We start from the raw sequence: 14,999 nt of genomic DNA on the forward strand, positions 1-14,999 counted from the left end.
TATATACGGCTGCCAAACTTCCTCCTCAGAGCCCAATCGCTGGCTTTCGTCCTGCTCCTGGCACCCCGGGCAATGGCATGCCACCCTGCACAATCCCATTGCCTGTTCCTGTTTGGCGCACTTTCATCTGCTCATATGCAAAGCTGCGGGAAAGCCGGTCAACAGCTTCCGCCACCCGATTCGTTGTCCTGTCCTCGCAGTAGAACCGGGCATCTTTCCCAGCCCGTTGCCCGTTGCCTTTCTCCCAAAAAACCCAGTATATCGACAAGCATATAGAAACAAGAATATGGGGAACTAGACAAAAGATACTGGTCAACAAGAATAAATAGGATCAACTCGTACCATCACCATAAAGCACGCGATGATTGAAAGCCGCAGATGCAGAACCGCCCACATCGCCTAGCCAGCCCACCCATTGCCGTGTGGTAACAACTCTAAAAAGAAGCCTGTACTACAACAAGTACGTACGGGGCCAAGCGCGTCGGAGGCGCCTCGTGTACGCTGTAAGGGGTATTGAGAAATAGTATTAAGGACTCGTCGAGTAGTCGGTGTCAAGTCGATGATGCTTCGGAAAGAGGAAGAAATCATTCGTTTGTCCATGCGGCATCGTTGATGAAAGTGTCCCACGACTCTTCCACGCCGCCGCTGGCCGGGTCCCACTTGAACTGCGGAGTGGGCTCGTTGCCAAAGTAGTCGGGAACAAGTCCGTCGTGTGCGTCGCCCGTCTTGACCGGCCTCGACATGTCGTTGAAGTCGTAGTAGGGGTTCGGACTCGCCCATTCCGGGCTGTACATGACCTGGCTGTAGGCGTTGTCCATGCCCATACCCCCCATGAGCATCTTGGCCTCCGGCGGCAGCTCCGCGGTGAAGGCAGAGCCGCCGGAGGAGCCAAAGTCCAGGGGTGTGCCGGGGCTCATGGCGCTGTCCATGCTTGGCGTAGCCGGGATCGAGTTGGGCGTCGGGGCGACGGGGGACGTGACATTGGTGGGGGAGGCGACTGACCTTGACCGTGCCTGGCTGCGATGCCTGGATCGCGGGACATAGGAGACGGACTGGAAAACGGGTCGCTCGACAGGGCTCTGGGGCTGCACGTTGTACATGGGACCTGGCATGCCCTGGGAGAGTTGCTGGGCTTGCTGGTCGGCGTTTGGGAAAGACTGTGCGAAGAGCCTGTTGATTTCATTCTCCCGCCATTCATCGTTGGTTCTCGCCAGCAGAGCCGACATGGCCATCCTATTGGACAGGTAAGCCTCGACCCGGGAATTTAGCTCGGGCGAGTCGGTCTGCATGTTCGATTGCAGTATTCGGAACGAGCGGGGATAATCATCGTCCTCCTCCTCGTACATCTCCTCTTTCATAACAATCTCCTCGGTGATGCGAAAGCCTTTGCCAGTGCGTTTCTTGTGGATATCGCTCGCCATGCGCGCGGATTGGACGCGAGCCTCGATACTCCGGTCAGCCCGTCTCGAGGCAGCAATGTATGCCCGTTCCTGGTTCTCCTCGTGCGACCGCTCGCTCTGTTCTGGCCTATTAGCCTTGGCTCGAGCGTCGGATAGTGAGCGAGGAAGCCACAACCGAAGACATTTTTCGTATACAAAATCAAGAGGGGGGGAAGGGCCATTTCGGCGGCGTGTATTGTGGTCTAAGAGTAAGGCAGTGTGCACCTAGAAGCATGTACCCTACGTACCTTGCGCTGTGATTGATCCATTGAAACGACCGAGCCTCCTTGTCCGACATCGAGCGACCTCCTTGGCATTTTCGATACAGATGGATCGTCCAGGGTATATAAGTCGTAGTATATGGTTGCCTGGGTCACGAGTAAGCTTCCAAATCGTGGAGAGCGGGGAGGGGGCGCAAACCAAGCGAAAGCTTAAGGCAGTTCACCGTACGGTAGAGCAGAGCTAAGCAGACGGTATGCAGAGTTTTTATGCGCCGTATCCGCGAATGAAGCTGTCCGGCTGCGGCCGCAGATGCAGAAGAAGGCTAAAGTTGACGCCGGGGAGGCGAATGGAAGCTTGACCAAACCCTTTCACGAGGAAAAAAACGGGTGCTCAAGCTTCGACGAAGCTCACAGGTGACCGACCAGCCCCCTTTCTGTGTAGCCACACGTGTTCTGGAGCGGCGAGGTCAAGCTTGGGGATGGGTTCTTCTCCTCTTCCCCTTTCTTTGGGTGCGCACTGTCTTTTCTTGTCGATTCTTGTCGTTTCTTGTCGTGAAACGCAGCGGTGGCGGGCAGTACGGTATGTTCGGGAAAAACAGACGTGGCGGGAGGGCGGGGAACGAGGGTGTCTAAAGCTTTTATTGACAACCGCGACGACGACCAAGGCTGGCGGAGGGCCAAGGGCGTTTCGGGCCAGAGTGGGCAGGGCCCTGTTGTTTTCGATCCAACAGCAAATGGTGATGGGGTGCAAGATCGATCTCGATGGCACCTATCCTGCTGTTAGCGCATGCAAATGGCCCCGGGTAGCCAGCGGTACCGTATCGACAAGCCCGAGACACCCTTGCTTGCCTTGGTTTGCTTTTGCTCTTGGCCACCGCACACTACTGTAGCACTGCCTGTGAGCACCAGGACCTTGGCTGCAGGACCAGAGCTTGCCCATGCTTGCCTCTCGCTGTCTCGCTCTCCCATCGTCCATGTTGGTGGAAATGTCGGACGTTTGTTTGCCCACAGGCCCCGCACCTTGCCTGGAGCTCCTACTTAGCTTGGATGCTCGGGAGCTAGCCGCTTACCCACTGGCTTACTTAAGCCGACCCATTGACACCCATTAACACTAACGACCTCGATTGCTCCCTCCCGGCCCACGGCACCGTGTGTTCCCAAGAAAACTGTCTCATCACTAACCGCTACTGCTAGAGTCTACCAGTTCTCCTCCGTTCGTGGGGGGGACAAAACCCCATGCCTCCGACGGCTGCCTGCTCGACGAGAAATGCTCGCATCTCCAACGGACTCGTCCGGCTCAGGCCCAAACAAGACAAACCGAGAACAAGGTTTCACGTCGTCCACAGCCCCGCCGTCTCACTGGAAAGCTCGGGTAACTGGCACCGTCGTGGGTGAGTCCCGCTGCCGAGCTCCGCAGCGGGACGCATGCCCGATCTTGCTCTTGGCAATGAAAAGCATGTCAGAAATCCCACTATTTGTCACCAGACGACGGTCAAGCAACCCGAGGGCAAGAACAAAACGCTCGCCCCAGCGCCGTTGCGGGTGACCCCCCTTTCCGGACGCTCCATTCCACTCTCCTCCCCCAGGGGAACCATACCAAGCTGGACGTGATGGGACGCGACTCGCATACAGCCTAGTAGCATGCTGTCGTGATCTCTTGACGCCGCCTGCTCAAAAGCCTAATGGTGGGCGGCGATGGGTACACAAGGTTCTTGCACGCGGCTTGTTGTTAGCAGCCCCCGACACATACGACGGCGCGGATCTGACATTTCGATGGTACCGCCGCCTGTCCCGAGCTTAACATCGCGCGCAGCCCCGGCCACTCGTGCCGTTCAGAGCGACCCGGTGGGTAGGGAAGCTGATATGACTTTAGTAACAACCTTTTCTTGCCAGTCTCCAGTCTCCACGGCGCCGAGCTCGGCCTGGACCAAGCCGCATGGAAATCCAGCTCTACTATCATGGCAGGCGAGTACGCGCCATGCATGCACCAGCAACATTGCCCGCCACGTCTGCTCGTACCGAGGCACAAGCATGCAGCGTCTTTGGCAGATGTACGCCCACTTCTTCCCGCATGAGCGTATACGGACAGGCTTGGGAGTCCTTCTGGGTTTCATGGACACACGTCTTTGATGCTTGCCGAGGGGCCAGAAGCCGCCTATAGGCGTGTTCTCGCGGCCAACACATGGCCTTTTGGGGGTGGCTCTTTTACCGAATACCGCCACCGGAGAGCGCAAGCCGAGGGAGAAAAGGTGAATGCCAGGGTCCGGCCGCCTAGGACATGCGCCTGCACCAACGCGACGGCAACGGGATGGACCCCAAGGCTGGAGTGAGATGGGTGCAACCCCAAGGGAAAGGATTCACGGGCTTGCCATAGAACCCGAAGATGTGCGGGACGAGCAACTCAATAGGAAGTCGACGGCTAAGGCTGTGCCAGTCCGGACAGTCCACCGGAGGCTTTCCACCGCCCCCGCTGTACTCCGTATAGACAGGGCTACTTTGCTTGGCGGTGCGTGGCGATCGAGCAAATGGACGGGACATCTGAGGCGTCTTGACGTGGTTTATTTTGGTACTGACGGACTTTCACCCAGCAAGCACGCCGTCTCGTCCCGTCAAGACCCGCACCGAAACACGGTGGGGGCCCAACGAACGGCACTGGCAGCAGTGGCGGCAAAACCTACTGCTACGACATGATGAACTCATAACTTAGCTGTATGCTAATTAGCGTCTAGGCGTTGTTCGATTCAGGGCTCAGCAAAGCTAGCAGCTAGCTTGAAGCCCGACGGGGCCCAGGATTTGCATATGCCGTCCCCCACACCCTCTTCCTCGGCAGAAGGCGCTAGAGCAGGCAGCAGCAGCGCCCGGCCTGGGCTTATCAAGCTTACATGGGGAAACTCTCCCCCTCGTCTTCCCGTCTCGCTGGGAGGCGGCGGCCCAACTTGCTTCCTTCTCACTGGGACCGCAGACACGCTCCATGCTACAGGTAGGTGGAACAATGGAGAGAGAAGAACTGGCCAAGTACACGCAACGATTGCATCACGCACACAACAAGGCGAAAAGGTGGGCGAGTCTGTCTCGCTATCGGACCATAGGTTCCGGCAAGCAGCGATCTGCACGGTAGGAGGCACAACAGGCAGTGGAACAGGTACTTGAGAGAGACAGTTGGCTGTGGGACAGGCTAACAGGACGCTGGCTGTGCCTTGCTTTGGGCCGAGCGATGCCTGCAGCCACGCTCGAGAGCCAAGGCACATGAATGGCGTTCACGGGTGCAGATGCTGCAGCCGCTTACCATGGCGTGGCGTTTACGAAGCCGTCGACTTAGATACCGAGGTGAAGCCTCATGGGTGATGCTCGTCCTCGTGACAATGCTATCCCAAAACTCCGCCTTGGCCCCCAGATGGCATTCTGATGAGCACCTGGTTTCATGATTGATTGTCTTGGGCCTCGGCTGAAAACCCTGAATCTGTCGGCACGAGCTCAGACGTGCCACGCACGCCCGCGGCCAAGGATCCGGAAATGACGGCAGAATTGCTGGGTCCCGATTCCATTGGATCGTAGGAGAAATGGTCAGCAAAAGCCAGCTACAAATCGGCGGCCTTTGTTGGTGTTGGTCGGGCGAAGCGGCTGATGGACGCCAATCCCAGGTAGATTTGGGTTATGTAGGTGATTGCATGCATGTGCCCCGGGATTGGCAGACTTCCATGTGCCGGAATCCGCATCCCCGGACATGGAGAAGAGCGAGACTGTGCATGTCGTACAAGTCGACTCCAACCTTGCCATGTCCAGAGACGACACTCGGCCTTGATGCACGGGCCAATATTCCCGACCCGAGCCAAAGTAAGTACAGTACCCATTTTCATTTTACTCCATTGCCCTGCGCTCATTCACACGTATGTCGTCTTGTCGGCACCACGGCTATACGGCCGCGGCGCTGTTGGGTGAACTACCAAACGGAGGCAGGTTTACCTTGTCACACGATGCGAAAGCCTGCCATGCCCGTCGAGGCATGACGTCGGCAGCAACTGGACCCTCGGTAGGGAGAGAAACACATGTGGTGGAGCCTGTATGTATGTCATGTCATGAGATGGCGACCGGTAAATGCGTCCAAAGGAAGGGCGGGCCGCGGTCAACGGGCGCGATCGCGGAGCGAGGCCCGATTGCGTGGTGTTTGGCCGATGGGGAAAGCTGCGAGGGATGGCGCTCGCGCCCCCGGCTGGACTAAAACTGTACTATTGCCTGGATTACGGTGAGTTTTCTTCATTTTGTTTACCTGATGGGCCGGCCATGTCCAGCTCTTTTTCATCGTGGTCGACTTTTACTTCTTGGGCCCATTCCTGCACGAGATGAAGTCGCGTGTGAGCGTGGCCCCGATGTCCAAGCCTTGCATCGCCAATGCCATCGAAACCGAGAAGCCGAGAGACGAATCGTCGTCGTCACAGGCGGTGAGGGTGGACCAGACGGACCCGGCGCCCCCAAGGTGACGAGGACAGGGACTCTGGTCGTCGCCCATCGTCGCCCATCAGACTCGGTTCAGTCTCTCCACCAGCAACGTGTCGGGCTCTGCCGCTCTGGCGTTGACGACGAGGCGCCATCCACATCCGGCCACCAAGCCCAGGCGCAACCCAAGCTTCATCTAGCAACGGTCGAGCAAAACGCTTCCCATACAGCAGGACATGGCGTTTGGCCCCTTGGCCTCCACCGCCAACACTTTGTCTGTCTGGGCTTTGATAGCATTTGTCCGGCGTGATAGGCTTGTCCACTCTACCAATGAGGGGGCCGCATTCGAATCAACCCATGCAGGCATCCAGCGGGATGGAACCTCTCTCTGTCCCCCTCTCGTCAGTTTTTTTTATTCACCTCTCCTGTCAAAGTTGATCTCGGGCCATGATGGCGACGAGGAAAAGGGACGGGAAATGTGTTAGAGGCTCAAGGTACCCACTACTAGCAGCCGGGCCCACGGAGCAGAACCCCGGTACTTGTGTCACACTGACAGGGTACATTGGTCTTCATCCCCCCCTCTGGTGAAACAAGCGGTTGCTACTGTAGCGTCAAGTACCCCCAAGGCCCCGCGGACGTCACCCTCGAATCAACACTTTTAGTACCCCCTACCCAGCTTTCCGCAACCGAGCACCCTTTTCGGGGCGAGGCGACGAAGAGGCGCATTTCTGACATTCGCCTTTTCCTCTCCTCCAACCAACCAACCAATTTTCCCCCAACATTCGCTATTCTCGCTCCAAGTCAGGCAGAAGACTCGACCTGAAACTCCCACACACATTAGCATCACCGTCAACGCGCTCGCCTCGTTGCAGACGCACATCATCGACTCCCGCCCGACGACCACATCGGAGTCTCGGGCGTCGGTTTTGCCACTGCTCGCTTCAACGCAACGCACCACCGCCCGACAAGCTCATCATGGCATCATCGACGCCGGCACCGCCGACGGCCGACGCCCCAGACGAACCGCAGAGCGACGGTTCCAAGCTCAGGACTTTTCTCGGAATCCTCAAGAAGTGAGCCCTCTTTCCCCCCTTTCCCTTGCAAGGCACAACGCTGCGACGCCATCCTTCCAACCAGCTCGGCGCCGACGGCATGCACTTCCTTACGGTCAATACTGACATGATTGTCCGTCCCTAGATTCATCGGCGTTTCAGATCTTGCTGCCGTCCGCTTCTCCCTCCCGTCACAGCTCCTCGAGCCGACGCCCAACCTCGAGTACTGGACTTACCTCGACGCCCCCAATGCCTTTGTCGCCATCGGCACCTCGGACGAGCCGCTGGATCGCATGCTCGAGGTTGTGCGCTTCTGGCTGACCAAAGACCTCAAGTACGCAAAAGGCCGGCCGTGCAAGCCATACAACTCCTGTCTTGGCGAGTTCTTCAGGGTGCGTAGCGACCACTTTGCTTGCCGCCAACGCCATCAGAATAGGGGTCAAGGGAATGGTGAGAGGTGGGACTTGCTTTGGCTGACAGCGCTGCGTCTAGTGTAACTGGGAGACGGAAGATAATGCCCCGAGCATCTACACAGCCCAGCTCCAAAAAGGGAGCGCCGGTTCGGCCAACGGGACGCCCTCCAAGCTCAAGGCCGCTGCTAAAGACGACAAGAACGCATCCTCCGTCTCGCTCTCGGTGCCCCAGCACGCCCCGGCTGCCGACAGCTCCCCCCTCCGCATTTCCTACCTCACCGAACAGACCTCTCACCACCCTCCCGTCAGCGCCTTCTACTGCACGTGCCCGGACAAAGGCATCACCGCGCGAGGCTTCGACCAGATCACCGCAAAGTTCACCGGCACTTCGCTCAAGGTCCTGCCTGGCGAGCACAACATGGGCATCTTCATCACGCTCGACAAGCGTGATGGTGAGACGTACCAGCTCACGCACCCCGCCGCGCATCTGGGAGGTCTGCTACGAGGCAGTTTGAACGTCTCCGTCAGCGAGATGGCCTACATCTCGTGTCCGCAATCGGGAATCAAGACTATTCTTCATTACGTCGAGGAGGGCTGGCTCGGGCGGACAACCAACAAGATTGACGGTGTCATCTTCAAGTATGACCCCGAAAATGACGACAAGACGAGAGTCCAGGATGTGCCCGAAAAGGACGTGCTGGCCAGGCTCAATGGACCGTGGCGGGAGAAAGTCATCTTCACCCTCGGACCTCGAGCAATTGTAAGTGTTTGCCCAAGCCCACGCCATTGCATGAGTAGATGTGAGCTCTAACCAGTGCCAGAAATCCGTGCCCCCCGATGAGCAATTCATCATCATCGACCTCGGTCCCCTCACGGTTGCTCCCAAGGTCCTTCCTCCGCAGGACCAGCAGCTGCCCAACGAATCGCTCAACCTATGGTCCGGTGTGACGGAAGCCATCTGCTCCAAGCAGTTCGCAAAGGCCACCAACCTCAAGATCGAGCTCGAGGAGAGCCAGCGCGAAAAGGCTCGCGAACGCGAGAAGACGGGCGAGGAGTGGAAGCCCGTCTTCTTCGAACACGTCACAGGCAACGGCGGCAAGCCCGACCTGACGAACAAGGGCAAACTGGTCCTCGACCGGGCGCAAAAGGGCGAGTGGAGCATGGACGGCATATTTTGAGTAGTCGGCCAGACTGCTCCTCCGTCGGACGGCGGATCTGCTGCTGCGCGCGTCCGAATCATGATTATTTTTTCAACACATACACTTGGAATATACGGAACGTGGCAGGCACTACAGTTGGGAACAGATAGACGATGGCATGGCCCTCTCGTGCCAAGGATCATGGAAGAGGGGGGCAAGGGGCAGAGGCTGGTTGGAGAGAAGAACAGGGTTCATGGCTACATTGCAGACGCTGGTCGCTCCCCGCGCGTCTGCAACAGGCGTTACGAGGCGTTTCCGTTTCCTTTGCCGTTGGTCTCACGGTGGCTGGTGTGTTTCTGTGTGTTGCCCCGTTTGACACGACTTTGCGCGTGGGATTGATGGATCTTTCTGGCCGGCAGTAATAGCATGGGAGCTTGAGGCTCGTAATCACCGCCCACTCGTCAGATTTGCATCGTTAATTGCTTGCCCATGAGATGGCCGGTTTGAGCATCTGCTTTTGCATTGATTCATAAGACTCCGTTTTTGGTATTTTTGTACAGGCAGATTTCTGCAGTATTGTTACAGCTTTCAACGAGGGGTGTTTTCTCCTCAGACCCCCAAATTCGACCCAGCTGGCGTTTATTTGGGCCTGGGACGCGACTCTCTCTCTCTCTCTCTTCCCTCTCCCTCCCCACCTGACCAAACACGTGGGTTTTGGAAGCACAGTCGCGTTACTTCAGAAAGCCGCGCGCCACCTCGCGGCCCTCGACCAAGACTGGATCAAGCGTCGACAAAGGCCTTGACATTGCTGAGCCAGCGCAGGTACTCGGACTGCTCCTTGGCGTCGACGTAGTCAGGTACAAAGGTAGCCATGGCCTGGGTGACGCCGCGCTCCTCGAGGAAGCGCTCGACCAGGACCTGCAGGTCTTCGTCGAGGCTGCCAAAGGGCGGGCCGGGGTAGACGTCTGCGCGCCTCTGGGCGGCGTCGGGGCTGTCGAGCCTGGCCATGGCGGCGTCGTCGTAGTAGAAGACGTTTTCGACGACAATGTTGCCGTCGGTGGCCGTGGCCTCGACGCTGAGCGCGCCCTTGGTCTTGCCCGGCTTCTCGACGACGACGGTCAGGTTGATGGGGGCGACGGCGCCCTCGCCCAGGTCGTCCTCGTCCATGTCGTCCTCCATCTGCTCCTCGGCGGCGGCGGAGCGGGCGCCTCCCTTGGCGGGCACGCCGCCCTGCTGGTTGGGGTTCTGGAGCGCTTCGTCGGAGAGGTCCTCGTCTTCCTCGAGGGCGGGGTCCTCGTTGAAGGGGTCATAGTTGGTGATGTCGGAGATGGAGAAGCTGACTGTGATTCTGCTCGCGGTCAATCCCAGGACGTCAAATCACTGCCAGGCGGCTGGAGAGAAGAGGGGGAGATAATAAGTCCAGGAAAAAAATCGCACTTCTCATCGTTGAAAGAGCGGACAAGCTTGACAACCTCCTGGCCAGGGGTATCTTGCAGCTCAAAGGGGCAATTGTCCAAAAAGTCCTTGATGCTAGCCGGCTGCTGCTCGTTGGCCTTGAGGTCCTCCTCGATCTGAAGCTCGCTCTCAAGCTTGGCCGAAAGCTCGTCGGTAGACTCAGCGACATGGGCCCTGCGGCCCGCCGTGGCCGAAAAGGCAGCGCGGGCCGGCTGCCGCAGAGCAGCCGCCGTGGCCGAGATGCTGGGGCGCGCCGTGGCGGATGAGCGCAGCGGGGCGGCGGCGGCGCGGCCGAGCACCCGCGGGACGGCGCGCGCAGCGGAGCGGAGGGAGAGCATGATGGGGCTGCAAGTGCGACTGGGCCGTGATGCGGACCTGGGTGGGATGGTGCTGGTGCAGGAGCTCGCGGGAGGGGACGGGGAAAAAAGTCGATGGATGCCTTTGGATGCTACTGCTAGAAAAATGAGATGGTCTTGGCGTCCTGGGTCCTGGGGCGGTACGGGCCGTATCGATAGCGCTACGAAATCTTGAGAGGTAGGTACCTACTCCCGTATGTAGCTAAGAATCTAGGTACCTACTCCCGCCCTAGCGACACGTACCTACTTGGCTTTATCTCAATAAGCACACAATTAAGACTTTAACTTCAACGCCCAAAGCCATATCTGAAGACATCAAGGTATTATAAACTTTGAGCAACACGGTATTTCGGTTTAATATTGCCAAGTGTTGCGCGAACATTGCGCAGTCCGGCTAATAGCTGGCTGAATGGCGCTGGAGGTGGATTATCTGACGGCTGACTCAGGAGGGCCGGAGTTTTCGATACGTACCGGCACTACTCCTACTGGCACACTGAAAAAAATGCCCGAAGCTGCTCGGGTTACTGTCAGCAGGACGAAGACATATAAACTATACCAATAACACCTCCACATGGGGGTGCCCCTATTTTGCTGGTGGTCAGGTGGTATTTGCTATGTTTGACAGTTACTGTATAACTTCCGAGTTAACTTGCTGTACGTACGTGACTTTGCAGACGGCCTACCACGTGACATGCGCCCGGGGCTCTAGCGGGAGCAAGCCGCATCCGCTCGCCCCGTGGGGGACGTGCACCGGCGGGCTCCCGGCCGGAAGGGAACGGGCGAAACACAACTAGCTCTCGGGACGTGCGAAGGGACCGAGGTAGCGCGTGCGGATTGAAACGCTCTGACGTCATGGGCCTCGGCTCGGCTAGCTCATCAGCCAGCAATGGCAAGTTGTAGGCTTGTAGCCCACGGCATCGGCCACGTCCTGCCTTGTCCCCCGTCGTCACACACGCAGTTAGAAGACAGCAAAGAGAGAGACCGGGAGTTCGACTGGAAACAAGAGACCCTCGTTCGCTAGCAAGAGGCCATCAGACCCTCCCTTCCATCTGACACATCTGGGCCAGGGCGGCGGAGCGATTGGCCGCCAGAGTCGGCATCGCCTAGGCGGCCGGCCCCAACTCTAATCCGGCGCCCTCAACTCAATCGCCCGCATCTCATTTGTCCACCGGTCGAAAGTGCCGGCTGCATCTTCAGGGGACCAGACACTGGCGTCGGGCGGGCACGTCATGACTCCCACCTTCGAAAGTCGCAGTGGCAACGGCGTTTGCGTTGGCGCCGCCGCCGTTGATCGTATTCTGAAGCCGCTTTGACGCCTGACCTCGGAAGGCATCTCTCTTGACGCAGCAGAACTCTGTCGGTCCACGCGGCCGAGGCACTGCTCGCACGACAAAAGTCCACAATTTCCACGCTTGTCGTGTCGGCCATGGCCGATTTGATATTTCATCCGTAGCCCGCCTTATATAAGACAATAAACCCAGCCGTGGGCCAACTAATATCACTGTGGTCTCCATCCCGGAAATGGTTGCCTTGTCTTGTTATCGCGTTGCAAAGCCTCTTTTCTTCCCGTTGTAGGCATCGCGGGACTCATCCCCTCGACTTCCTCTGCAAGGGCAGTCTGGGACACTGAGAACTCACGATTCGCGTCTGAGATGGCTTCCAACCAAGGGGCGAGAAGCGGCTGGTCGATGCCGGACACCTTTGGCGGCGGCCGACGCCCAAAGTCCAGATCGACCATCTCAGGCTACCTGGCCTCTCGATTTTCGACGCTGAAGCCGCCCATGGACAAAGTCATCAACCCAATCACAGCCATGAAGATGCTCAACCGCGAGCAATGGACCTTCTTTCTCGTCTGTACCGACCCTGCCCCCCAACTTCGTCTCTTCTTCGTCTCTTCCACAGGCGCTCTCTGCTAACAGCGAGACCTGCAGTGCGCGTGGTTCGGCTGGATCTTGGACTCGTTTGACTTCTTCACAGTCAGCTTGACGCTGACTCCATTGGCCAATTACTTCGACAAGTCTAATTCGGAAATCACCTGGGGGATTGCTCTCGTCCTCATGCTCCGGCCGGTGGGCTCCGTCATCTTCGGCGTTTGGTCCGACCGCTGGGGTCGCAAGTGGCCCTTTGTCCTCAACTGTCTGCTCTTCATCGTCCTTGAGCTCGGAACCGGCTTTTGCAAAACCTACAACCAGTTTCTGGCCGCCCGAGCCTTGTTTGGCATTGCCATGGGCGGCCTGTACGGCAACGCCGCCGCAACTGCCCTGGAAGACTGTCCAGACGCAGCCCGAGGCATCATGTCAGGGCTGTACCAGGGAGGCTATCCGCTGGGCTATCTTCTCGCGACCGCGTTTGCGAGGGCATTGGTGAACACCACCAGGCACGGCTGGAGACCCCTGTTCTGGTTCAGTGCCGGCCCGCCCGTCCTACTCATCATCTGGAGACTGTGTCTTCCAGAGACCCGAGCCTTCCGCGAGCGCCAGTTGCTGCGTCGGTCCGCGCCGGCCGCCAAGACCAATTTCCTCGATCAGGCCGGGAAATCCGTCAAGAACTACTGGCTCACCCTCATCTACATGATTGTGCTCATGGCCGGGTTTACTTACATGGTGAGTGGCTCGCACGGCTGACGATGATATACCATGGCCATATCTGACAGGGTAAACCACATACAGTCACACGGGTCTCAGGACCTCTACCCGACGCTGCTCACCGACCAGTTCGAGTTTAGCGAGAACCAAGTGACGATTACGCAAGTCGTCGGCAACCTCGGAGGCTTCATCGGAGCCGTGTGCGTCGGGAACCTGTCCGAGATATTTGGTCGGCGGTTGACCATCATCGCCTCTTGTCTGCTGGCAGGGGCCTTGCTGTATCCGTACACGTTTGTGTCGACGCCAGCCATCACGGCCGTCGCCTTCTTTGTGCAGTTTGCCACGCAGGGCGCGTTTGGCGTGATACCGAGCCACCTCCTGGAACTGTCGCCGCCCGAATTCCGATCACTCGTGGTCGGCACGGCGTATCAGCTGGGAAGTCTAGCATCAAGCGCGTCGGCGACGATACAGTCGTCGATTGGAGAAAAGCACTTTCCACTTTCTCCGGGGCCCAACGGCAAGAAGCGGTACAACTACGGCATCGTCATCTGTGCCGTCCTCGGGGCGGCCATTGTGCTTGTCATTGTTACTGTGTTTTTGGGACCGGAGAAGAAGGGAAAGCAGTTCTCCACGGCGACGAGGCTGGAAGAGCCTGAGCAGTCGCCCAAGAGCGAGAGCATGCTGGATCAGAAAGAGGCTGTTTGATGGGGAGGCTGATGGAGCGGCTTGGACAGCACGGGCGGTTTGTGCCGCTCACCTGAGCCGACTTGGATCATTGCCGCTTGTATTCGTATTACTCGTGCATGCACCGAAGCGATTCGATTTGATATTCTCCTTGCCGTCGTCTCTGGACAGCCCTGGCGCCGTGCGTGGATTGAGATGATAGGTGCCGGGCAGCTGCCGAAGTTGGCCGAGCGCTTTTCGCCACCATTAATTTGAACGAGGCTTGCTGCTGGGCGCAGCCGGTGAGGAGGATAGTGGCGGGCTTGCTTGAGCCTTGGGCGCGGCGGGACTTTCCGATGCTCCAGCGCAGCAGGTGATGGTGTCGAACAGCGGCCGAAAGGGAAAGGGGTGTATGTGTGTGTGCTTGGAGGACTTTTGTTTGCATGAGTCCCCCTGGAGATGGAAGAGGCTTGTCGCCGCGGGTTTCTTGAGCTGTCACGCCGTGGTGGGTGCTCGAGAACAGTAAGAAGAGAGTTGTGTCTTGGCTTGGACCCCGTACAGGGGCAAGAACAAGGACCGTCGTCAAGCTTCATCAAGAGAGGAGTGCTTTGTTTGCATGTCTGAGGCTGAGGTAGTCACTACCTTGGGCAGAGGCAGTTCCTGCCGCTGGGTGGAGGGCGGTGTGCTTGTACCGAGTACCAAAGGCGCCTATTTCCTCCGAGGATTTTCTGAACACACGACTGCAACGAGTTTTCCCCCTCAATTTCCCCGTTTTTCTATTCCTTTCCAGCAGAACAAACTTTGAGACACGGGCAGCAAGTGGGTGACATCAATGCACCGCAACGTGCCGTACAGCAGAATCGTCGGGCACGGATCAAGTACTCGGTACTTCCCGATACGAATACGCGGGTGATGGGTCTCGGCAAGGAGCCAAGCAAAACGTCATGGCCGCGGGCGGGTCGCGCGCATGTACATGGCACCTGCCTGAGCCCTTCCGTTTTCGGCCTCAGTACTGTACGCGCTGGAGGACTGTACTGTACAACAGACAAGACGTTTGCCGCCGCTGGCGAGGGCGCAATGGGTCGCCGCAAGAACTACTCTACACTACAGTACTTCCGCAGGCACATGGTGTAGGGCATACTCTATCCATCGGCTACTGTGTCTAAATGACCCGATTTCAACGGTGCATCATCTATGTCGTAGCCATTGCGAGGCGGCATGCGGCTCCCGTCGACGAAGTAA

At 58.1% G+C, this 14,999-nt stretch overlaps 4 protein-coding genes across 4 annotated transcripts; 2 read left to right on the top strand and 2 right to left on the bottom strand.

Moving 5' to 3' along the window:
- Window positions 1–584: 584 nt before the first annotated feature.
- HRG_03485 (uncharacterized protein) lies at window positions 585–1,756 on the bottom strand (the record flags this gene model as incomplete). Its single annotated transcript, XM_044861956.1, has 2 exons — window positions 585–1,517; window positions 1,688–1,756. The coding sequence occupies 2 exons, from the start codon at window positions 1,754–1,756 to the stop codon at window positions 585–587; spliced, it is 1,002 nt and encodes a 333-aa protein (XP_044722982.1).
- Window positions 1,757–7,069: 5,313 nt separating this feature from the next.
- On the top strand, window positions 7,070–8,737 carry HRG_03486 (oxysterol-binding protein; the record flags this gene model as incomplete). The annotated part of the gene is made up of 4 exons (XM_044861957.1): window positions 7,070–7,167; window positions 7,292–7,538; window positions 7,639–8,319; window positions 8,381–8,737. 4 exons carry the CDS (start codon window positions 7,070–7,072, stop codon window positions 8,735–8,737), a joined length of 1,383 nt encoding a protein of 460 aa, XP_044722983.1.
- Window positions 8,738–9,478: 741 nt separating this feature from the next.
- On the bottom strand, window positions 9,479–10,491 carry HRG_03487 (mitochondrial glycoprotein; the record flags this gene model as incomplete). The annotated part of the gene is made up of 2 exons (XM_044861958.1): window positions 9,479–10,046; window positions 10,136–10,491. The coding sequence occupies 2 exons, from the start codon at window positions 10,489–10,491 to the stop codon at window positions 9,479–9,481; spliced, it is 924 nt and encodes a 307-aa protein (XP_044722984.1).
- Window positions 10,492–12,161: 1,670 nt separating this feature from the next.
- HRG_03488 (major facilitator superfamily domain-containing protein) lies at window positions 12,162–13,799 on the top strand (the record flags this gene model as incomplete). The annotated part of the gene is made up of 3 exons (XM_044861959.1): window positions 12,162–12,359; window positions 12,429–13,112; window positions 13,179–13,799. 3 exons carry the CDS (start codon window positions 12,162–12,164, stop codon window positions 13,797–13,799), a joined length of 1,503 nt encoding a protein of 500 aa, XP_044722985.1.
- Between the last annotated feature and the right edge of the window lie 1,200 nt (window positions 13,800–14,999).

Source organism: Hirsutella rhossiliensis (genome assembly GCF_020360975.1).
Source record: "Hirsutella rhossiliensis strain HR02 chromosome Unknown scaffold00003, whole genome shotgun sequence".
Classification (NCBI taxonomy): domain Eukaryota; kingdom Fungi; phylum Ascomycota; class Sordariomycetes; order Hypocreales; family Ophiocordycipitaceae; genus Hirsutella; species Hirsutella rhossiliensis.